Raw genomic sequence first — 25,130 nt, forward strand, 5'->3', positions numbered from 1 at the left:
ACACACAACACCTATTCCTTTTAAATAGCAACTTGGCTTAGAAACTTGACACTTGGTTCTGTGAGACCATTTTGCACCAATTCCTTCTCTTTGGTGAATATTGGGGTTCAGTGTTGGGGCCACAGCTGTTCGTATTATATATTAATGATCTGGATGAAGGGACTGGGGGCATTCTAGTGAAGTTTGCAGATGATACGAAGTTAGGTGGACAGGCAGGTAGTACTGAGGAAGTGGGGAGGCTACAGAAGCATCTAGACAGTTTGGGAGAGTGGTCCAGGAAATGGCTGATGGAATTCAACGTGAGCAAATGCGAGGTTTTGCACTTTGGCAAAAAGAATAAAAGCATAGACTACTTTCTAAACGGTGAGAAAATTCGTAAAGCCAAAGTACAAAGGGATCTGGGAGTGCTAGTCGAGGATTCTCTAAAGGTAAACATGTAGGTTGAGTCCATGATTAAGAAAGCGAATGCAATGTTGTCACTTATCCCAAGAGGGTTGGAATATAAAAGCACCATTGTGCTACTGAGACTTTATAAAGGTCTGGTTAGGCCCCATTTGGAGTACTGCGTCCAGTTTTGGTCCCCACACCTCAGGAAGGACATACTGTCACTGGAACGTGTTCAGCGGAGATTCACATGGATGATCCCTGGAATGGTTGGTCTAACATATGAGGAACGTCTGAGGATCCTGGGATTGTATGCATTGGAGTTTAGAAGATTAAGGGGAGACTTAATAGAAACGTACAAGATAATACATGGCTTGGAAAGGGTGGACGCTAGGAAATTTTTTCCGTTAGGCGAGGAGACTAGGACCCGTGGACACAGCCTTAAAATTAGAGGGGGTCAATTCAGAACAGAAATGCGGAGACATTTCTTCAGCCAGAGAGTGGTGGGCCTGTGGAATTCATTGCCGCAGGGTGCAATGGAGGCCAGGACGCTAAATGTCGTCAAGGCAGAGATTGATAGATTGTTGATGTCACGAGGAATTAAGGGCTACGGGGAGAATGCAGGTAAGTGGAGTTGAAATGCCCATCAGCCATGATTGAATGGTGGAGTGGACTTGATGGGCCGAATGGCCTTACTTCCATTCCTATGTCTTATGGTCTTATGATCTTATTAATACAAAGTATTCATTTAGGACCTCACCTACCTCTTCTGGCTCCTTACATAGATTCCCTCCTTTGTCCTTGAGTGGGCCAACCCTTTCCTTGGCTATCCTCTTGTTTTTTATATACTGTATGTATAAAAACCTTGGGATTTTCCTTAATCCTGTTTGCTAATGACTTTTCGTGACCCCTTTTGGCCTTTCTAATTCCTTGTTTAAGTTCTTTCCTATTTACCTTGTATACTTTGAGGACTTCTTCAGCTCCTATCATACTAAACCTAACGTACGCTTCCTTTTTCTTCATTGGTCATCCAAGGTTCACATAACTTGTCATACTTATTCCTTCATTCTCGTAGGAACATGCCACTCCTAAACTCGTATCAACTGTCGCTTGAAATACTCCCACATATCTGATGTAGGTTAATCTTCAAACTGCTGCCTCCAAACAAAATTTCCCAAAACCAGATTCAATTAAACCCTTCCCTCGTTGGACTGTTGGCATATTATGTCAAGAATCCCTCCTGAATGGTCCTTACAAAGTCTGCCCCATCCAAGCCCCGAGCATGTAGCGAGTCCCAGTCAATATATGGGAAGTTAAAATCACTCACCACACAACCCTGCTGTTTTTATATTCTTTCAAAATCTGCCAACATATTCTCTCCTCTATTTCCCACTGGCTGTTGGTAGGCCTATAGTATACCTCTAGTATTATGATGTCACCATTCCTATTCCAGAATTCTACCTGTATTACCTCATTGCACAAGTCCTCTGATGTGTCCTACCTCAGTACATCTGTGAAATACTCCTTTACCAATAATATAATACCCCCACCCCTTTTACTTCCCTTTTCTATCACCCCGAAACAGCTAAAACCTGGGACATTCAGCTGCCAGCCCTGTCCCTCTTTCAGCCAATCTCTGTAATCTTCTGCATCCACTAGCCTACTACTCTGGTTCCCATCCCCCTGCCACATAAGTTTAAACCCTCCTTAACCACTCTACCAAGTATGCCCCCCAACCCCACCAAGGGACATCCAGGTCCAAGTCCTGTTCAGATGTAATCCATCCAGTTTATACAGGTCCCATCTCCCCCAGAACTGGTCCCAATGCCCCACAAATCTGAAACCCTCCTGCCACACCAGTTTTTCAGCCATGTGTTCACCCTATATCTCCTGCTGTTTCTACTCTGACTAGCTTATGGCATTGGTAGTAATCCTGAGACCTTTGAGGTCCTACATTTCAACTTTCTTCCTGGTTCTCTATATTCTGCTTTTAGGACTTCATCCTTTTCTTTTTAACCTCAGTTATTAGTACCGAAATGTACTACAATAACTGACTATTCACCCTCCCCCTCCAGAATGTTCTGCAACCGCTCTGAGATATCCAGGACCCTTGCATCAGGGAGGCAACACATCATCCTGGACTCTGTTTGCAGCATGTTGAATCCCCTATAACAGTAGCATTTCTGTGCCTATCTTTTCTTCTCACTGCAGCAGAGCCAACGACAGTGCCATGAATTTGGCTGCTGCTGTTATCCCCCTGAGAGTCCATTCCCCTCAACAGTATCCAGAGCAGTATATCTGCTTTGTGGGAGAATAGCCGCAGGAGTTTCCTGCACTGCCTGCTTAGCCCTCCTGCTATGCCTGGTAGTCACCCATTCTCTTCCTGCCCTGGAGTCTGCCAGTGTCTATATATGCTACCTTCTGTCCATATGCACAATCCATGACACTCTATGCCTCACAAATACCCCACAGCGCTCCCACTCTGAAACTTGGTCTTCTAGGAGCTGCAGCTAGAGACATGTCTTGCACACAAGCAAGAAATGTGACTGGCTTCCCATATTGTGGGTGGCACGGTGGCACTGCTGCCTCACAGCGTCTGAGATCCGGGTTCAATTCCCGACTCAGGCGACTGACTGTGTGGAGTTTGCACGTTCTCCCCGTGTCTGCGTGGGTTTCCTCCGGGTGCTCCGGTCTCCTCCCACAGTCCAAAGATGTGCGGGTCAGGTGAATTGGCCATGCTAAATTGCCCGTAGTGTTAGGTAAGGGGTAAATGTAGGGGTATGGGTGGGTTGCGCTTCGGCGGGTCAGTGTGGACTTGTTGGGCCGAAGGGCCTGTTTCCACACTGTAAGAAATCTAATCTAAAAAGAGGATCAAGCAATTTGGACATCCCATTTAACTTAATTAATCCTTACAATGTCAAGTACTTTTAATACTAAATTGAAGCTTCTGATGCTCTCTGCTCCAATAATTTTCTCAAAAACTCAGCTGTTACTCACCGACAATGGTTTCCACAAACAGTTTAGCTCATGCTCCATTACCGGCTGGAACTCTCACTGCCAACCTTCCTGTCATGATGTCTGTCTCCTTGCATCTCCCTTTTTCTTTGGTTAGGGGGAGGGGGAATGGAAACACCTCAATAATCCAATGTTTGGTGCTGACTATTACTTAACAGCAAGTTCTTCCGTGAGACTCCGCACTAACTGTGAATTCCACTCCCAGAAGTATTTTAATTTCAAAATATACTTTATTGAAATCTTTGTGTGTGTATATAAACACAGTTTGGTTCTGCACAGTTGCATATCATGCCAAAAAGCTGTTAGACTTCGACTATCTCAATAAAACCAAAGACCTCCTCTTACACAGAACTAATATTTATATATATTTGAGCCGCTAGTAGTGTTCAATAATTGAACAGACCCTCAGAAAGACATCAGATGGTGGTCTTTCCCCACTGCACCTTGGCACCAGCTGCCCTGGGCTTTCGTGTGTTCGTCAGCTTGTATCCCTGAACCTTAGAATGTGCCAGCCTGCAATTCCTTGTTCTACAGGACCAACAAAGGTTGGGCAGGCAAAAGAATGCCTTTCACCGAGTAAATAAGCCTCCAGGTGCAGTTGATGTTTGTCTCAGCATGCGTCCTGGGGAACATACTGTCAAACAAGAGATCACGAAGTTGTTTGGGACAAACCTCAACAGAAACCATTGAATCTTCCTCCAGACTTGCTTTGCAAAGGCACATTTCATAAGGAGATATGTGAAAGTCTCAACCCCTCTACAGGTCTCCTTCCTGGACCTCTCCATCTTCATTCCTGATGACCGACTCAACATTGGATATTCACTACAAACCCACCAACTCCCACAGCTACCTGGACTACACCTCCTTCCTTCCTGCCTCCTGTAAAAATGCTATCCTTTATTACTAATTCCTCCACCTCTGCCTCATCTGCTCCTGGGAGGACCAGTTCCACCATAGAACATCCCAGATGGCCTCCTTCCTTAAAAACCGCAATTTCATCTCCCCTGTGGTCGACGATGCCCTCGAGCGCACCTCCTTCACTTCCCACATCTCCGCCCCTGAACCCCACCCCTTAAATGCTGCCCAACTGGCTGTGCTTTTCCAGCATCACACTGTTCCACTCTGATCTCGAGCATCAGCAGTCGTCACTTTCTCCCGGAGCTGCTGAGATCTGGTATCTCCTGCAGAAATAGCAGGTCTACTTTGATGTTGGCCAGGTAAGCCAACATGGAAACACATTACACGGTAGTTTTGACGCTACACATACTAATACTGGCAATTTTAACACCAATTTTAAATGTTTATAGAATTACCCAATGTCCATTCATCCACAGTACTGTTACTGGGAGAATCCCTGCCTTCCCTGTCATATGGACAAACTGTTGGACACTCTCACACTGAGGTAGCTGTCCTGTTGCTCCCTGGAGAGATTGCCCTGTTCCAGTATCTTCAGGGTGGGAACAAAGCCAGTGGAGTCCAGTTCTAAGACAAAAAAATCTGCAGATGCAGGAATCCAAAGTAGACAGACAGGAGGCTGGAAGAACGCAGCAGAAATGCCAAGGAAGAAGCAGTGTACTAGGGGGAGGATGAGAGAACCATGACTGGTAAGGAAAGTCATGAACAGCATAAAAGCATTCTGCCTGTATTCCTGATGAAGGGCTTTTGCCCGAAACATCGATTTTACTGCTCCTCGGATGCTGTCTGAACTTTTCCAGCACCACTAATCCTGTGCCAATTAGCTCATAGATTAGATTAGATTAGACTTACAGTGTGGAAACAGGCCCTTCGGCCCAACAAGTCCACACCGACCCGCCGAAGCGAAACCCACCCATACCCCTACATTACCCCTTACCTAACACTACGGGCAATTTAGCATGGCCAATTCACCTGACCCGCACATCTTTGGACTGTGGGAGGAAACCGGAGCACCCGGAGGAAACCCACGCAGACACGGGGAGAACGTGCAAACTCCACACAGTCAGTCGCCTGAGTCGGGAATTGAACCCGGGTCTTCAGGCGCTGTGAGGCAGCAGTGCTAACCACTGTGCCACCGTGCCGCCCTAAAGGGCTTAGGTAGTAATGCTGAGACTGGTACCCTTTTGGTTCTACATTTAAATTTAGTTCCTCACCGCTCATATTCTGTCAGCAGAATCTCCTTCGTCTTTTTAACTATCTTGTTGGTACCTATGTGGACCACAACAATTGGATCTTTCTCCTCTTACTCTAAGTTATTCTGCAGCCTGGATGAGATATTCTGAACCTGGGCACCTGGCAGGCAACACATCCTTTGGGATTCTTGATTCTAGCTACAGAGATTGGTATTGACTCCCCGACTATATACCCCAATTACAACTACATTTCTCTTTTCTCCCCATGCCCCACTTCCCAAAATGTATACAGTACAATGGTCAGTTTGCTCATCCTTTCCACAGCCCCATTTTCATCCACACAGGGTACAAGCATCTCAAATCTGTTAGACAAGTTCGAGGCCTGAGGCTCCTTCAGCTCTGAATTCCTCTACCTGCATCATTCGTAGTCACACCCTCCTGTCCCTGACCATTGACTGAATTCGAGATAGTTAATCTCAGGTGTGGGACTACTTCCTGAAACATAGCATCTATATAACTATCTTTATTTTGTTTCACAAATATACTTTATTCATAAAAGTCATATATAGTCACTAAAGCAGTTTGGTTTTGTACAGTCTTAGTATATGGAGAACAAACGAACATTGGAATTTCACTCTCCCAACAGTTCCCAAAGCCTAAAGTATTTGTGACTTGAACATATGATTTAAATTGGAGGCACGAGGAGGATCTGATAACTAAACGGACCCCCATTGCACTTTGGCTAAAAGACCGCAGATGATGGTCTTTCTCCACTGCTCCTTGGCGCCAGCTCTCCCAAGTTTTAGTGGGTCCCTCAGCACAGAGTCCAGGACGTTGGAATGTGTCAATCTACAAAACTCAGTCAAGGTCTACAACTTCCTCTGAAAGACCAACACATTTTGGGCATACTAAAGAGCATCTTTCAATGAGTTGATGGTCTGCCAGGCGCAGTCGACATTTCTCTTCGTATGCGTCATAGGGAATAGTCCGTATAGAACAAGTCTCACACCACAAAGCTGCCCAGAACAAATCTCAACAAGAACCATTGCATCTCTCTCCAGATCTTCTTTGCAAGGACGTACTCCAGCAGGATACATGTGACACCTTGTAAGGTAGTGTGAGGTAACGCACTAGGTATACATGAAGGAACTGGTGGGCAGTGCCCCTCTCACGACCAGCTACATTATGTCTTGATACTTATTGGATAGTTTTGCTGATGAGGCATTCTGCCAAATGACATTGACAGTGTGCTCAGGCCAAATCTGACGGAATCCACTCTCCCCTTTTCCTGTAGGGTCTCGAGGACACTGATGGATTTGTGGTTAAAGGTGTTTTCTTTTGCAAATTACTCCACAAAGGACAGGTGATACAGAACGGTCCACACACTTGAAGTATTCCGCAGCAATGAGACCAGTCCCATCCTTCGCAACACTGGAGATAGGAAAAACCTCAGTATGTAGTGACACTTGGTGTTTACATACGAAGGTCTACACACAGCTTGGTGCAGCTGCACACAGTGGTGTCCATTAAAATGAGGCCTCTGCTGGGTATGTTCTTCACCCCTTTCTTATCCAGAGTTTTGTACATGGTGTCCCTTTGGCCAATAGTCCACCTTAGACCTCCAGATGAAGTGGCAGATGGCTCAGGGGCCTGAAAATGCACACGTTCTAGGAATGGGCCAGAGCTGTGGAATGCACAACAACACTGAGTGTATCTCACACCTGCTGAGAGATACAGGTTTGGTCAGGGTGAATCAACAATCCTAGAGCAGACCTGGCCCTGTTGGCAGTGATGTTAGATAGTATTTTGTAATCTGTATTCAGTAGTGAAATTAGTCCCCAATTTTTAATCACCTTCCCTCCCCCTTCTGCTTGTAAATTAGGGTGGTGATATCTCTCCTCATGGATTCACCCATGCTACCTGCCAGAAGCATACTGTCATACACTTCCAGCAGGTCCTGGCCAATCAAATCCCACAGAGCAGAAATCAAGCCGTTACTTGTGTGAGTTTTATTCATTTTTGAGGACTCATGCATCTTGGTCAGCTCATCCAGAGATTATGGCTGGTATAGCCTTGACCATATTCTGTCATTTAAGACTTCCATGAAAGAGGACAGGAACGACTGGGAAGCTGTGCTGTCTATGAGCTTCTTGTCATACAATCTGGCATAAAAGGATTTGCTAATCCTCAGGATGTCAGACTGAGATGACCTTACCGAGTCATCTTCTTCCTTCAGGCTGCTAAGCACAGGGTTCTTCTTGTGCACCTGTGTAATCTCTTTTGAGCTCCTCAATGTTTTCCAGGGTCAACAGTTTCACGTTCAACTTCCACATTCCCGTGCCAGCCTGCTGGTCATCCTTCAGGTGTCAGTCCACTGATGGGAGGCAGTGGCCAGTGAAGAACACGAGCTTGCCATTCGTGGATATGACCAAGGACGTGTGGGATGCAAATAGGAAATCTGTCCTTGAGTGGATAGACCTGTCTGATCTATGTTGCACATGATCTGCAGGGGTGCTGAAGATGTTATGCAGCTTGGTGACTTTAACTGTTTCCATCAGGAGTCTGGACGTGATGCCTGGTTTGCTGTCAGCCTCTCCAGATCACTCATCTCTGGCCAGAATGACAAGCCTGGACATCGCCAGCAGCAGTGAGTGCTGCTGCAGGGGGATGGCCAGCCGCTCACTCTTTACCATCGGGGTATACACGTTAGTTAGCCTCAGGGGAGCCTTTTTGTACATCACATACTAGAAGGTATCCACACTCCACCTCTTTAACTTCGGAGATGGTGAGGTTGCCTCCTCACAGCAAAATACCTTGGCCAGATTAGTCAACATAGAAACACATCTTGTAGTTGATTTAATGCTATACAAGTTAATATGGACAATTTTAAAACGTAACTTGAGAGTTCATAGAATTACTTGCAGCCCCAGGTCCATTCTCCTACAGTCTTCTCACTGCATCACTTTCTCCATGCCTACGGTGTGGGCAAACTGTTGCACACTCACAGAGGGTGGTGGTGGAGGGATGTTTTTCAGACTGGAGGCCTGTGACCATGGATTGCCACAGGACCGGTGCTGGATCCACTACTTTTGCTATTTATATAAATGATTTGGATGTGAGTATAAGAGGTATAGTCAGTAAGTTTGCTGATGATACCAAAATTGGAGGCATAGTGGACAGCGAAGAACATTATCTCAGATTACGGGATCTTGATCAGATGGGCCAGTGGGCTGAGAAGTAACAGATGGAGTTTAATTTAGAAAAATGAGAGGTGTTGCATTTTAGGAAAGCAAATCTTAGCAAGACTTATACACTTAATGGTAAGGTTCTTGGGAGTCTTGCTAAACAAAGAGACCTTGGAGTGTAGGTTCATAGCTCCTTGAAAGTGGAATCACAGGTAGATAGGATAGTGAAGAAGGTGTTTGGTATACTTTATTGGTCAAAGTATTGAGTACAGGAGTTGGGAGGTCATGTCCTGGACAGGACATTGGTTTGGCCACTGTTGGAATATTGAGTGCAATTCTGGTCTCCTTCATATCGGAAAGATGTTATGAAAGTTGAAAGGGTTCCGAAAAGATTTACAAGGATGTTGCCAGGGTTGGAGGATTTAAGCTACAGGGAGAGATTGAATAGGCTAGGGCTGTTTTCTCTGGAGCATGGAGTCTGAGGGGTGACCTTATAGAGGTTTGTACAATCATGAGGGGCATGAATAGGATAAATATACTCAGTCTTTTCCCTGGGTTGGTGGAGTCCAGAACTAGATGGCATAGGTTTAGGGTGATATAAAAGAGACCTGAGGGGCAACTTTTTCATTCAAGAGGGTGGTACGTGTATGGAATGAGCTGCCAGAGGAAGCAGTGGAATCTGGTACAATTGCAACATTTAAAAGGCATCTGGATGGGTATATGAATAGGAAGGGTTCGATTTTTTAGATTCCCTACAGCGTGGAAATAGGTCCTTCAGCCCAATAAGTCCACACCGACCCTCCGAAGAGCTAACCCACTTCCCTTTGATTAATGCACCTAATGCTATGGGTAATTTAGCATGGCCAATGCACCTGACCTGCACATCTTTGGACTGTGGGAAGAAACCGGAGCACCCGAGGAAACCCATGCAAACACGGGGAGAATGTGCAAAATCCACACAGTCACCCAAGGTTGGAATCGAACCCAGGTCCCCGGCGCTGTAAGGCTGCAGTGCTAACCACTGAGCCACAATGCTGTTTGGAGGGATATGGGCCAGGTACTGGCAGGTGGGACTAGATTGGGTTGACATGGATGAGTTGGACCAAAGGGTCTGTTTCTGTGCTGTTCATCTCTATGACTCTATGACATTCTCCACACTAAGGTCGTCATCCTGTTTCTCCCTGGGAGATTGTCCTGATCAGCATCGTCAGAGTGAGTACAAAGCCAGAAAGATCCAGTTCTGAGTCTGCCAAAAGGATTGGTGTGGTCTGGTTCTGATCCATGGGCTCCCACATCACTTTGATTCTCCATCACTATTTTATTTATCGAGTTCTTAGTATATATTTTTTTCAAAGTTTGTAAGCTGTATATATTTCCCCTACTTACCTTCAACCTGAAAGTAACCTTCAAGAGATAGTCAAATTAGCAGCTATTATCACAAAAGAACATCTTGATTTTGTGGATGTTATACAAATGGATTGTAACAACCCGGCTCTTGTGTTCAGAGAGAATGAACAATGCTGCCACAGACAGGACAAAGTGGGGACTCGCGACACCTTTGTCCTTAAATACCTTCAGGAGACACTCACATTATTTTACGCTCCTGAAAGTCACTTCAAAGAAGTCCCATTTGTTAGGGGCTCCCAGTCCTAGGCTTCATTTTATCCTGTAGAAAGGTCTTACAAGCTATGAACCAAAAAAGCAAGTAAAAAGCATCTGTTCCCCTTTGCATGGAATTAAGTCAAAAAGTGTGGTACTGAAAAAGCACAGCAGGTCAGGCAGTATTCAAGGAGCAGGACAGCCGACATTTCCTTCATCAGGAATGTAGGGCTTATACCCAAAATGTCAACACTCCAACTGCTTGCATTCTGTCTGACCTGCTGTGCTTTTTCAGCATCATACTTTTCCACTCTGATCTCCAGCATCTGCAGTCCTCACTTTCTCCTAGTGTGATGTGGTGACTCACACTCAGGATTATTCATCAAACGTTTACCAATTGAAAATTCCTACCTAAAAGTACTCAATTTATTTTGGGATTCATGAAATAGGATTGCTCAAGTAGAGCTCATAATTCACATATTATCTACCAATGTGTCAACCAATCTGGACCTTTTTCTCCACTAGTTAGAATCATTATAATGGTGTAAGTTAAGCATTCTTGCATTTGCCCTAATGATCGTGAAATGAAAAGCTTCAGAAACATACTTCAGTTTGAAGCATCATTCATATTTTGAATTTCCAAGCAACTGATTCATTAAATATTTTTGTCCGCTGTCTTGCTAATGGATACCAGTAACTTTGCAATTAACTGCTATATGCTTAACTGTTTCCTGTCTTCACCTTTTCTTAAAGCTATATGTTACATGTGACATTTTCAATCCAAAAACTGGGAATTGGAAAAAGTTACAGCCAATACCTTTCCGTTATATTTTTAAGATAGTAGGATGTATTCTATCAAGTCCAAGACACATATTATCCTTTAGTCCCATTAATTTTTCAAGCAATTCTTTCATAGTCATAGTAATTATTTTAAGTTACTACTTTCCTTTTGTTTTAAATGTTCTACAGCTCTTTGAGTGATTTTGGTGTCTGATATCATGAGGACAGAGACAAATGAAATTTATTCAAACTGTATGCCATATTCTTGGTTTCCATCATGAATTCCATGGTCCTATCCCACAAGGCAAAAGTAAGGACTGCAGATGCTGGAGATCAGAGTCAAAACGTGTCTTGCCGGAAAAGCACAGACAGTCAGGCAGCATCTGAGGAGCAGGAGAATCAACATTTCAAGCACAAGCTCTTCATCAGGACTCCTGATGAAGAGCTTATGCTCGAAAAGTCAACTCTTCTGCTCCTCAGATGTTGCCTGACCAGCTTTGTTTTTCCAGCACTTTTCGACTCTAGTCCTCCATGGCACCAATGTTTAGCTAGATAGATAGATCACCACACCTCACTGTGCTGGAAATAAAGCTCTGCTGTTCCCTGAGTTGTCACAAGAGTTAAATAGTTTAAAAATTGTGCAGAATTTCCCAATTTATAGATTTTCGGACAGAGAAAGTACACCAGATTTCTGTACTTAGCATGAATGACTATTTGTTAGAAAAAAGTAGATGCAAAGCTTCATGTAAACAATTATGAACCAATGGCATATAAAATAAAACTCCAATTGTTTATAAACCACCCTCCTCTATCTCTCACACACATGTACATGCAAAGATAAAGAAACTATGATGTTATGGTTTAAGGGAAAACTGGGAAAGCAGTTCAGCGATCTCTGTTCCCAGGATCTGCTGACATGATTCTTGTGCCGATCAGAATGCTGCTTCTCAGTCTTCCTGGTTTGCAGCAGGCACAGGTGGCTGGTTCACACATGTAAAGAGTTTCTGACTTCTGAGTTAGAGTTCACAGCTGACAGCAATTCAGCTGGTTTAGTTTCTGACTTCTTAGTTAGAGTTCACAGCTGACATCAACTCAGCTGGTTTTCTTCAGGCTTAAAATGGCATTTACAGCAGAAAACAGAGAGTGATCCTAGGCTGGTAGCAGACTGAAGGCTTCTCATTATCCACTTCATAGCTCTAAACTGTTCACCTACCACATGATTGTTGATGTGCAGTTGTTATCATCGAAAACTGGTCACTCGTGCATAGACTAAGCATCTACTTACCAACCAAAGCTCCATTTATACACAACCCCCTAGCTACAGTTAGTCTGCAAAATACACTTTAACTATTGCTGGAAACAGCAGCAATATAGATAATGTTTACAATGATTGTCAGTTTATCTGCTTTCAAAATACACAGCAATCTTTCAACAATCTCCTTTCACTCCAAAATTAAAAATGAAGAAAAATAAGAAAGACAGGTCTTTACATGCCTCCATTCATAAAACATCGAAACAGCATTCAGAAATGTATTTCATTACAAAATATTTGAGACATGACATCTGGAAAATATAGGAGAAACCAATACTTGTTCATTAATTAAGATTGCCTCTCATTCTGCTGATTTTTGTTTGTTTCTTGAACAAATTTGTTAATGGCACAGCTATCATGCTAAACTTACACGAACATTTCCAGTAAAATCTACGCATTCCTAAAACTTAATGTTTTTTCATTTACTATATACCATAGCATCATCTAAATAAACTACACAGTTGTAAACCATAACTACAACCAGATTCACAAGCCTCTGGAATGTAATTGAGGTGTTTTTTTTAAACCCAAACAGCATCAACTGAAATTGGTATAACCTATATGGTGTAACAAAAGCAGATTTTTTTTAATCTCTTGATTTTCTTGGCATTTATTAGTACTCCTTCATCAGATTAATCTTAGAAAGGAATGAGGCACTAACAACCCTTGCAATGCAGCAGTCCAGCTGTGGAACTGGATACAAACCACATTCACCTTTCTATAATCTCTGCAGAGTCTAATTGATCCATCTAGTTTAGTGAACTCAAACTGCTGTGACTAAATTCAATCAAGTGGTTTTCCAGCACATTCTGAATCTCTGTTTCCACCTGAACTTGTTTCTCTGGGCTCAACCAATAAGGATGTTAGTTATGATGCACATAACTGACTCTCCCATGTCCATATCACATCTAGTTAATGTAGTACATCCAGGTGTATCTCCACAGATGACGATGTGCTTTCTCAGTGGTCTTACACAATATTACTATTGTCCTTTCTCTAAAAATGAGAATTGAATGTTTACCTGTTCCAATATTTCCATGTTAGCTAATTGAATTATAGGAGGTTCATTTTGAGAACTGTCTGCACCAATTGACTACCATGAAAACCATCATCTTCCACTAATCTTATCACCATACTTGTTTCTCTTTGTGCTCTTTTGACAATACTTTTCAGTACAACATAAATGATTCTTCTTCTTATAATGCAAAACTATTTATCAGATAAGTCACCCTTATGCATTGTCAACTACATAACTACCATGTATGAACAAATGAGCTTTGTTTTTTTTAACCGAAGGGAAAGTTAACGGTGTCAATATTTCATCTTTCTTGTTCAGAATACATTGTAATTGGTAGCCCATAAAACTTTTAACTTTTCTAAGACTGCCCTGGCTGTTATCATCCTTTAAGGAATAGCTTCTGCGAATTGTGTCATCATATCCATTGTTGTAAGTGAAACATCTGTAGAGAAGCTAACATCTCATTACCAAGTTACCCTTTATTTACATGTGTACTGACCAGTCAGCTCCAAGCCAGTCTCTTGACTGAGGAGATCTTCTGATGCTCTTATTTATATCTGCCAGCCAGTGCTCCCTCGTTAGCCCAGGTCAACAACACCAATCAAGGATCTCATAGTCAATAAGATCCAGTTGGCCCTGGATCCAAAGAATAACTCTGCATTTTGGAGGTCAGCATGCGAACCACAACCAATTGGGACCATGAGATATGCAGTGCACTCTGGGATTTGGGGACTGACAGGCAGATCATTCCGGGGTTTGAGTTCTGTCAGAGGGGGCATCAATCTGGCATCTGACAACATTGATGAGGGTTAAAATCCTCTAGGAGAAAGTGAGGACTGCAGATGCAGGAGATCAGAGCTGAAAATGTGTTGCTGGAAAAGCACAGTAGGTCAGGCAGCATCCAAAGAGCAGGAGAATCGACGTTTCGGGCATGAGCCTGGAAGAAGGGCTCATGCCTGAAACATCAATTCTCCTGCTCCTTGGATGCTGCCTGACCTGCCGCGCTTTTCCAGCAATACATTTTCAACATTGATGAGGGGGTTACTCCAGGGTTTGGGAAGGAGTGAATGGGGATTCCTCAAGGACTGTGAGGAGGCAGAGTGGACATCACTCTGTGATTTAGGGATGAAGGAGTGCATATGGGGATTTAGGAACAGGGATGAATCATTCTGGGGTTTGGGCACTTTGGGTAGGGAGGGGGTCAGAACTGGGAAGAAGGACATAGAAAAAGCATGTCACTCTAGGTTTTGAGGACCGGGTAGGGGGTGTACTTTTGGATTTTGGGTCAGTGGGGGAGGGGGGTGTAACTTCAAGGTTTGAAGACTTGGGGAGTTCTCACTCTGGGGTGGCGTTATTCGAGGGATTGGGAACTGTGGAGGAAAGGGGCATGTGAGCTTGGGTGATGAAGGGATCACTCTGGGATATTTGGGACTGGGAGGGGGTGACTGCTCCACTATTTGTGGATGGTGAGAGGTGGAGCAGATCAGTCCAGGGTTTGTGAATGGGGTGTGGGTAATGGGAATCACTCAGGGTTTGGGACTGCACGCAGTGATAATTCCATTATTTAGGGATGTGAGAGTGGGGAAATCACTCTGGAATATGGAGAGATCTTGCAATCACATGCTTGGTGTCTTTGGGAATCACTCCAGGATTTGAGGAATGGGTGGGGGGAGCTACCACTTCAGCATTTGGGAAATTATTTGGGGCATTGGGTCTCTCTTGGATTTAGGGATTGGGAACTATGCTGGAGTGAAGCCATTCTGGGATTTGGAGCCTTGCGTTGAGGGAGGGGAGAAATCACTGTATTCATCATAGTGACAATCACCTGATGAAGGAGCGTCGCTCCGAAAGCTAGTGTGCTTCCAATTAAACCTGTTGGACTATAACCTGGTGTTGTATGATTTTTAACTTTGTACATCCCAGTCCAACACCGGCATCTCCAAATCATGATCTGGGGAGGAGGAGGTTTGGACAGAGGCGATATCACTCTGGGCTTTACTGTCTGGTGAGCAGATCACTCTCGGGTTTGAGAGGCATTGGGGAGGGAGGATCACTGATATTTGGGGACTCGCGGGTGGGTCATTCTGGGGTTTCGGAACTGGGGGACGCCTCACTGCAGGGGTTTTTGGGGCAGGGGGGTCACTCCGGGGTTGCTGAACATCACCAACTTCATCAACGCCCTTTCCGACGCCTTACCCAACGTGGACGACCGAGTTTGAACATTCCCGACAACGTGTTGACGTACTTGCGTACGTAGCCAGCGGCGTGTTGACGTTGTTTGACGCTCCCTCCTGTCTCCTCCCCCCTCCCCTCCCCTCCCCTCCCCCACACGCCGGTGAGTATTGTTGTTGTGGGCTTCTCTGTCGGCCTCTTCGTTCGTCCCGGTTCGGCGGGTATTCCCGCCGCCGCATCCTTCTGGGATGCCTGGGTTGTCAGTATGTTCCTGCCTTTTTCTGCTTTTCAGCCCGAAGTTGCCCTCCGTCCTGATTTAAAGCATTAACACAGAGCCCGAGGGAAGAGGCCTCACCGGCCTGGGCTGTTTACCCAAGGGCTTGGGGAGAGAGAGAGAGAGAGAGACAGGGATGTTTGCCCCGGGCGGGGTGGACGAGGGATATTTACTCGGACGCAGCGGTGGGGAGGAAGAAGGTGTACCGGCGGTGGCGGTGATTTTGAGGGATGTAGAGATGTGTTAATTGGGGGAGGGAGGGTGGAGGTTCTTGAGAGCTGTTTAATCTCGGGGGAAAGATAAAAGATGAGTGTTAATTCTAAAGGGAGGAGGGGGAGGTAGAGGGTGGGGAATTAGAGATGTAATGGGAGGGAGGGAGGGGGTCAGAAACAATGATTGGCTGGAGAACCCCCCCCCCCCCAAGGGTCCGCCGATAACGTGTTTGCTCTAGTGTGGTGGAAGGGGGCAGCTGTTTACCCAGGAGACAGGGACAATGTATTTTTTTGGATTGGGACTTTGGGGTGGGGGGTGATTGGCGGGTGGATAGTGGCATCGTGTTTACCTTGGGGCCTGATTGAAGCTTGGTGAAAATTAAGACTGGAAAAAGATGTGATGGGTTTCTGTTGAAATTAAGGGGGTCTGTAGCAGTTGGAATGAAAAGTCATAAGGTTAGAGTTCAGAGATGTCCTACGCCAAAAGGCAAAGGGTTTGGCGATGACTTACATGCAAGACATGCATAGAGAAGTCCACTACAGTGTTTTGGAGAAACAGTGCCTCATTTTTGGGATAATTTTGCAGCCTTTTTCTACTCAGTATTGAGTTCACTTATTTCAGACAGTCAACTCTGTCCTTCCATTTTAATGTTCTTTATCCCAATGTCTGTACCTTATTTCAGATTCTTGCTTACAGTTTGAGCTGACCTTGATTCTGCTATTTACCTCTGATTTGTCATTTCTTTACAACCATAAGAAATAGGAACACATTCAGACTATTTGTCCACTCAAGTCTGTTCCATATCATGGTTGATCTGTTTCAGACCGCAACTCCTCATTTGTATCAGCTCTTCATCATAGCCCTCAACTCCCTGATAATGTTTTAAAAAATTGATCTTGTCTTTTAATATTTTTTGCATCTAGTCTCCGCAACATTTGGATAGAGAATTCCACACATTCAGATCCTTTCGAGAAGAGATTACTTTTTGTCGCTGTTTTAAATGAGTGTTCATTTATTCTGTAACTGTGCCATCAAATTGGGATGCTTTCCACTGGTGAAAACATATTTGCAACATCTATCCTGTCAAACCATCTTGGAATCTTGAATATTTAATTCTTTAAAATCTTAGTGAATAGAGGCCTAACCTTTTAGCTATTTTTGAAAAGTCTTCTTTCCAGGGATCAGCCTAATTGTTTCTTTTCAATTGCTTACAATATCATGATATTCATTTTTAAATACTGGAACCAAACTGTATACAGTATTCCAGGTGCCACTTGTAACAAGACTTGCGTATTTTTCATCACTACCTGCCTAGTAATGTCAAAATTCCATTTGTCTCCTTAATGACTTGCTGTGCTTGCAAGATGACATTTTGTGTTTCATATACAAAATTACCCAGATCCTACTATTTTGTACTGTTTTGGAGTCCATACCTATTAAATAGTCTGGTTTGTGATTCTTCCTACCAAAGTGCGAAATCTCACACATTGCCTCATTAAACTGTATATACGTTGTGCCCGCATCACAACATACCAATAGTAAATTTGGATACATTACACTACTCCTTTCTTCAGGTTATTAACATGGGTAGTAAATGAATTGAGGCCCGAGGACTGACCCATGTCACATTCCACTACCAACATCTTTCCAATCTGAAGAAGTTCAGTTATCAACTCTACTTATATTCTCAAAGAACTCCAGAAAATTTGTCAAACAGATTTCCCTTTCACAAAGCTATGTTGACTCTATTCAATTGTTTTCTAAGTATTCTGCTATTCCTTCCTTAATGCACCCTAGTGTTCTGAGTGATACATATTAAGCTAACTGCCTGATAATTTTCTATTTTTTACTTTCCTCTCTTAAATAGGGGCATTACTTTGGTTTTCCAATGCTCTGGAACCCTCCTGAAATCTAGTGAATTCTGCAATATTTTGATCAACTACAGCCACTTTCTTTAAACCCCTTGGATGGAGGCCATCAGATCCTGGGAACTTGTTTGCCTTATGTCCCATTAGTTTGTCTGGTACTTTGTCATGACAGAGACTTTGAAATATTTCCTCCCATTAGCACTTTGTTATCTGTTTGCTTTGGAATGTTTATAATGTCCTCCATCATGAAGACTGTTGTAAAATATACCTTTAAGTTATCTGCCAATTAGCAGTTCTGCACTTACATCCTCCTGGGTCCCATACTTTAGCTACACTTTCTTTTTATCTACTGTAAAAACTCTTGGCTGTTTATTTTTACGTTTCTTGCCACACTGGACTCTCTCTGTAGTTGCTGTCCGACCAGATGGGTTATTGCAGCACTTTATTTCTGGTAGTTATGTTTTATACAGGAAGGAGTATGTCTGAAGATTATATCTCACCCTGGGTTAGTGCCAAAGGTTTAGATTTTGACTTTCACCTGGCAGGGTTACCATCAGCCATACTATCAAAATCTCATGCCACGCCACCACAATCCAGAACCCTATTGCAATTGAGCACCTCAGAAAAAGCCAATTTCTTCCTGTCAATAATGATTACCTATTGCAATGTTTGAATCCGAAAGTAAAACTTAGAGCGTTTTGGAAAATGAATATATTACTTTATGTATTTATGCTGATAGCCTTGTGTGGAAAGTATTGACTCTTAAGAATTTTATTTCTCTTCATCTCATTTTATGAACATCTTTTCATGTTCTGACACAGCTCTGGGTCAATTGGGACTTGAACGTTCATGGGGATACAACTACTGCACACCATATTAAACACTCAACTTCACTTTTAATTACATTATTCTGTTGGGATTATTATCTCTTTTCTATGAAATCAAAACTAATAGCATGATAATTGAACACATTTATTCTTGATTGACCATTACAGTCTTGGCCATGTACTGCCTCCAACTGGACAACATTCCCCTTCACAACCTTACCGGCCCTATTTTGGCAGAGATCATTATACTCAGTTGTAAAGGTCACCCATTCAAACCATTCTGAAAAGATTGAACTTTGTCAACAGTTTCGTTTGAGTTGTAAATGCTAGGAAGTGTTAATGATTATTTAATATGAAGATAGTTAGACATTAATCTTTGCCATGTACGTTTTTAAGTCCTAGACAACTTGAACTTGCTAAGTGTGAGGCTGTTGATTTTTGAAAGAATGGCTCAGTTTGGAGGACAGAAGAATCCCCCATGGACCACCCAATTTTCTGCTGCTGTTACACAGCCAGGTCAGTCTTTCTCAGTACTGCTGTTTATTCTGTGTAATCATATCTCTCTCTTAAGCTGAGCAGTATGTGTTCAGTCCCAGATAGTGCACAATTGTCATCTGACCACCAGGTCACCTTCAGAACCCAAAACAAATGTGGGCTGAAATTTTCAGGGCAGTGGCAGTGGTTTTCAAATTGCCACTGCACTCAAATTCCCCCAGTTAGACAGTGCTGTGCATTTCTAGCAGGTCGACTTATCCCAGTTTTCTCAATTGAGGTGAACAGAACACCGCCCCTTCTATGGCATTTGTTACACTAGAAGAACAGTAGCAGTTCAAGAATACAGCTCACCACTGCCTTCATGAGTATTTAGAGGAGGTCAGTGAATGCTGAGGAAGCTAGTAATGGGCATATCCCACAAACAATTTAAAATAAACGCATGTTTCAGAGGGTCCCAAAGAGTGGGGAAATTGACCTTACAAGTTGAAACAGAGGTCAACATTTCAGGACCTCCTGCATCTTCAGTTACATGTCCTATCCCCTAATCATAGATCAGAGGTTTTGACCTGTTGTGTATATCTCGGGAATTGTGTCTGCTAACAAGCTTGTTAAAAAAAAGCACTAAATGCTGGAAGTTCTCAGTAAGTCTATCAGCATCTGTGGAAAGAGAATAAGGGTGAAACATGTACTGTTTCCTGTCCACAGGTGGTGCCTGACCAGGTGAGTACTTCCAGCATTTTCTTCTAATTCAAATTATCAACATCTGCAGTATATTGCTTTTAAATGATGCCTTCTTATTCACATGATCACACATGCTATTTCATCCTGATTCTACTATGATCTTGGTAAAACTGCTGGACAAAGCCTTACCATTGCTGTCATGTATGAATTTATTGTCTCCATCAGGTGCCCTTGGTGTTCAGCCATCGTTGCTAGGTGCCTCTCCAGCTATGTATACCCAACAGCCAGCTCTGGCTGCGGCTGGCCTCACCACCCAAACACCTTCAGGCTATCAGCTCACCCAGTCAGCAGCCTTACAACAGCAGGCAGCAGCTGTTGCATTGCAGCAGGTATGTTTGACCACTCTCTTAGTGTCATGAACAGAAATGCAGAGAGATCCTGTACTCTCCTTTGATCAATGCAGTTTAGATATGATATAGTTATGTTGTCCTGTTGGTTAATCCAACTGATAAAATTTCAGCTGCCTAATTTACTCCTTAATCAATGGGTATGAATTCTGGCATTTTTTAATCATGGATTTATTTTTAATACAGTGAATGTGCCTTGTCACTGTAGACCAAAGGCATACTGGCAAATGTAGCTTTAAAACCAATGTTTGTCATTGTGAATCAGGGAATCCAGGAGTGCGTCTCTAAATCTGAATGTTTTAATTGTACCAGTGCTTGAAGAAAAGATTAAGAGTTTCCTCTTAATTAAAGATGTGCAGGTTAGAAGGATTTGCAATGCTAAATTGCCGAAAGTGCCCACGGGTGTGGAGTTATGGAGATAGGGTGAGGGGCTGGGTTTGGGTGGGGTCCTCTTCAGAGAACCGCTGCAGGCCAAATGACCTCTTTCTGTGCTGGAGGAATTAGAAGTAAGTCATAAAGACGTGAGTTGATTGATTAAACAAATAATATTCAAGGTACTGAATCATGAAATTCACTCTATACGCTGTTAGCACTTTTACTGCTTGCCCTTTGAACCCTTGTCTCCAAAAGCTACGTCTAAATCTTTGAAAATGTTCAATGTTTGATCTCAACTGTTGTTTTTGGCAGAGCTGACCACTCTCTGGGTGTAGAAATATTTGCTCATCGTATTCCTAAAACCTTAAGTTGGGATCCTAGTTATCGAGATGATACTTGCTGTCTTTACCCTGTCTCGTACTGTTAGACCTTTATAGGTTTCTGAGATCCCACCTCATTTTTCGAAATAACAGTAAATATAGTCTTGGCTGATTCAATTTCTCTTCATAGTCTATCCTGCTATCTCAGGAATCTGTCAGGGAAACCTTTGTTGCACACTTTCCATGTATGTAGGTTTGCTCGCTGAGCTGGAAGGTTCATTTTCAGACGTTTTGTCACCATACTAGGTAACATCATCTGTGAGCCTCCATTGCTGATGATTCCTGCTTTTTATTTATATGTTTGGATTTCTTTTGGGTTGGTGCTGTCATTTCCTGTTCTTTTTCTCTGGGTGGTAGATTGGGTCGAAGTTAATGTGTTTATTGATAGAGTTCTGGTTGGAATGCCATGCTTCTAGGAATTCTCGTGCTTGTCTCTGTTTGGCTTGTCCTAGGATGGATGTGTTGTCCCAAATGAAAAGGTGTTCTGCCTCATATGAATGTAAAGATACTAGTGAGAGAGTGTCATGTTGTTTTGTGGTTAGTTAATGTTCACGTATCCTGGAGGCTAGTTTTCTGCCTGTTATCCAATGTAGTGTTTGTTACAGTTCTTGCACGGTATTTTGTAAATGATATTAGTTTTGCATGTTGTCTGTATAGGGTCTTTCAAGTTCATTAGCTGCTGTTTTATTGTGTTGGTGAGCTACCATGATGCCAAGGGATGTTGTGAAACTTGAAAGAGTTCAGAAAAGAATTACAAGGATGTTGCCTGAGGAATTATTTTGCTCAGGATAACTGTCAGGAGAGGTTTTCTTTGGCTTTAATTTCCTTGATCGTTTCTGTGCGAAGAGACAGCAGCGAATACCAATGTTTCCATTGCGTTTTGATTTTCATAATGTTGTCAATTTGTTTTCCAGCAATACCAGCAGCCCCAGCAGACCATTTACAGTGTGCAGCAACAGGTTTGTGCCATTTTGCTTTTGACAAAAGTTTGGCTGGAGTGAGTGGAGCAGATTGCTGTTATTAACGTTGACAGATGTCCTTCTTTTCTGCGATTGACCTTGCTTTGCAATTAAGTTTTACCTGAGCATTCTTGTTGATTTAATAATTTGTGAAAATTGATAAACAGTTGTGAATTACAAATATTTTCTATTCATAAAGTGCTCATAAAATGTGTATGATATGTATCCCTCCATTCCCTGTTTGTTCATGTATTTGTCTAAATTCCTCTTAAATGTTGCTGTCATAACTGCTTCTACCATCTGCCCTTGCTGCATGTTCCCAGAACCTATTACCTTCTGTGTACAAAAACAATTGTCTTACATATCTCTTAAATTTTCCCTTTTTATCTTAATCCTACGGCCCTAATATTTGACATTTCCATCTATGAAAAAGACACTTGACTATCCACCTTATCCATGATGTGGAGGTGCTGGTGTTGGACTGGGGTGGACAAAGTTTAGAAATCATATAACACTAGGTCGTAGTCCAACAGGTTTATTTGCAATTTCTAGCATTCGGGGCGCTGCTCCTTTATCAGGTAGCTGTGGAGTAGGATCATAAGACACAATCTATATCAAATAATCACAGTGTTATGCAACTGAAATGTTAAGTCTTTCATCTTTTCGGATGGGTTGCAGCATTCTGTTCATTAATACATAAATCCCAGAACTACCCTCAATCACGTTCTTGCGATAACTTAAGGTTTCATTTGAAAAAAAGGACGTCTCAGCTCAGACAATGCATTAAAGTTTGGGATACAGACAATGTAACTTTAGTACATTGTCTGAGCTGAGATGTCACTTATTTAAAAATAAACTCTTAAGATATCTCAAGAATGTGACTTGAAAGAAGTTCTACAAAAGATCAGTGAGGTCCTCAATGTTTACCATGGAGACATAAAAACTTCAGAATTAGCGAAAGGTAGTGGTCATATCTTGGGGGCAGTCCATATCGCAGTTATATGGTCCTGACCAGATATATCCACAAACGTGGCAAGAGGCTAGTGAAGAAATTGCAGGGGCCCTGGCTGATATCTTTGCATTATCATTAGCCACGCATGAGGTCCCAGAAGACTGGAGGATAGCAAATGTTGTGCCCTTATTCAAGAAGGAACTGCAGACCAGTAAGGTTAATGTCTGTGGTAGGTAAGTTAGATTAGATTAGATTAGACTTACAGTGTGGAAACAGGCCCTTCGGCCCAACAAGTCCACACCGACCCGCCGAAGCGCAACCCACCCATACCCCTACATTTATCCCTTACCTAACACTACGGGCAATTTAGCTTGGCCAATTCACCTGACCCGCACATCTTTGGACTGTGGGAGGAAACCGGAGCACCCGGAGGAAACCCACAACTTGAGAAGATTCTGAGATAAAATATAAATGCATTTGGAAAGACAAGGAATGGTCAGCATGGCTTTCTATGTGAAATCATACTTCACCAATTTGTTTGAGTTCTTTGATAAAGTGACCAGGAAGGTTGATGAAGGCAGTAGACATCTATGCGGACTTCAGTAAGGCCTTTGATAAGGTTCTACATGGTAGACTGTTCTGGAAAATTAGATTGGATGGAATCCAAGGGGAGGTGGCAAGCTGGATACTCAATTGGCTTCATGGTAGGAAGCAGAGGGTAATAGTGGGAGGATGCTTGTCAGATTGGAGGCCTGTGACTTGTGAAGTACCTCGGGTCAGTGCTGGGCCTGTTGCTGTTTGTTATTTATATCAATGATTTGGATGAGATTGTACAAGACATGGTTAGTAAATTTGCCGATGATGTTAAAATAGGCAGTATCATGGACAATGAGGAAGGTTGTCAGAAACTTCAGCAGGACCTTGATCAGTTGGGAAAGTGGGCTAAGAAATGGCAAATGGAGTTTTAATATAGATAAGTATGAGGTCTTGCATTTTGGAAAATCAAATCAAGTAGGGAGTTTCTTGGTGAATGGTAGGGCCTTAAGGAGTAAAGTGGAAAAGAGGGACCTTGGAGTTCAGATTCGCAGTTCTCTGAAGGTGAATCACAGGTAGACAGGGCAGTGATGAAGGCTTTTGGCACACTGGTCTTCATTAGTCAGGTCATTGAGTATCAAAGTTGGGAGGTTATGTTGCAGTTATGTTAGATGTTGGTGAGGCTGCACTTGGAGTATTGTGTTCAGTTTTGGTTACCTTGCTTTAAGAAGACCGTTATTAAACTGGAAAGAGTGCAGAAGAAATTTACAAGGTTGTTGCTGGGACTCAAAGATCTGAGTTATAGGGAGTGGTTGGACAAGATTGGACTCTTTTTCTTTAGAGCATAGGAGACCAAGAGGGGATCTTACAGAAGTGTATAAGATTATGAGAGGCATGGATAGGGTGAATGCACTCAAGTCTTTTTTCCAAGGTTGAGGAATCAAGAACTAGAGGGCATCAGTTTAAGGTTAGAGAGGAAAGGTTAAAAGGGAAGCTGACAGACAATTTTTTTATACATAGGGTGGTGTGCATTTGGAATAAGCTGCCAGTGGAAGTGGTTGAGGCGGGTATATGAACAACATTTAAAAGGCATTTGGATAAATGCCTGGATAGGAAAGGTATAAAAGGATATGGGCCAAGTGCAGAAAAATGGTGTTAGCATGGATGGACATTTTGGTCGGCATGTGCCAGTTTGGGCCAAAAGGCCTGTTTTTGTGCTGTAGGACTGAATGACTCTAAGCAAAATAATCATATAATACCTTGGTCTCTGGTAAATCTCCCTTCAGTACTTGTTGTTTGCTTCCCTATTTGGGTTTTCAGTTCTCCTGTGAACTGTCTATAATCAGTCTCATCTTCAGCTTATTTTATCTTTTTTGTAATATAGGGACCTCTTGATTTTTATGCTCTATTTTTGTATTTCTTGGGAATATACCTTGATTGTACCTGAATCAGCTCCTCTTAAACGATGTTGCATATTTGCAACTCAAATGACTGATCTCCCATCCACCGCATCCAACCTCATAGTCCCACAACCCCACACCGCCCGTTTCTACCTCCTGCCCAAATTCCACAAACCCGACTGCCCTGGCTGA

At 43.0% G+C, this 25,130-nt stretch overlaps 1 protein-coding gene across 2 annotated transcripts in view; it reads left to right on the forward strand.

Annotated features, from left to right (window-relative positions):
* Positions 1-15,726: 15,726 nt before the first annotated feature.
* Positions 15,727-25,130, forward strand: part of ccar1 (cell division cycle and apoptosis regulator 1) — a 142,542-nt gene continuing 133,138 nt past the window's right edge. The window contains exons 1-4 of one of the 2 annotated variants that reach the window (XM_060841816.1): positions 15,727-15,736; positions 19,152-19,271; positions 20,157-20,320; positions 22,008-22,052. In XM_060841816.1, coding sequence (XP_060697799.1) covers positions 19,202-19,271; positions 20,157-20,320; positions 22,008-22,052 — 279 coding nt within the window. In that variant the 5' untranslated portion in view covers positions 15,727-15,736; positions 19,152-19,201. The other variant, XM_060841815.1, reaches the window with a different exon arrangement.

This window comes from Hemiscyllium ocellatum, chromosome 22, assembly GCF_020745735.1.
Source record: "Hemiscyllium ocellatum isolate sHemOce1 chromosome 22, sHemOce1.pat.X.cur, whole genome shotgun sequence".
In the NCBI taxonomy this organism is placed as follows: Eukaryota; Metazoa; Chordata; class Chondrichthyes; order Orectolobiformes; family Hemiscylliidae; genus Hemiscyllium; species Hemiscyllium ocellatum.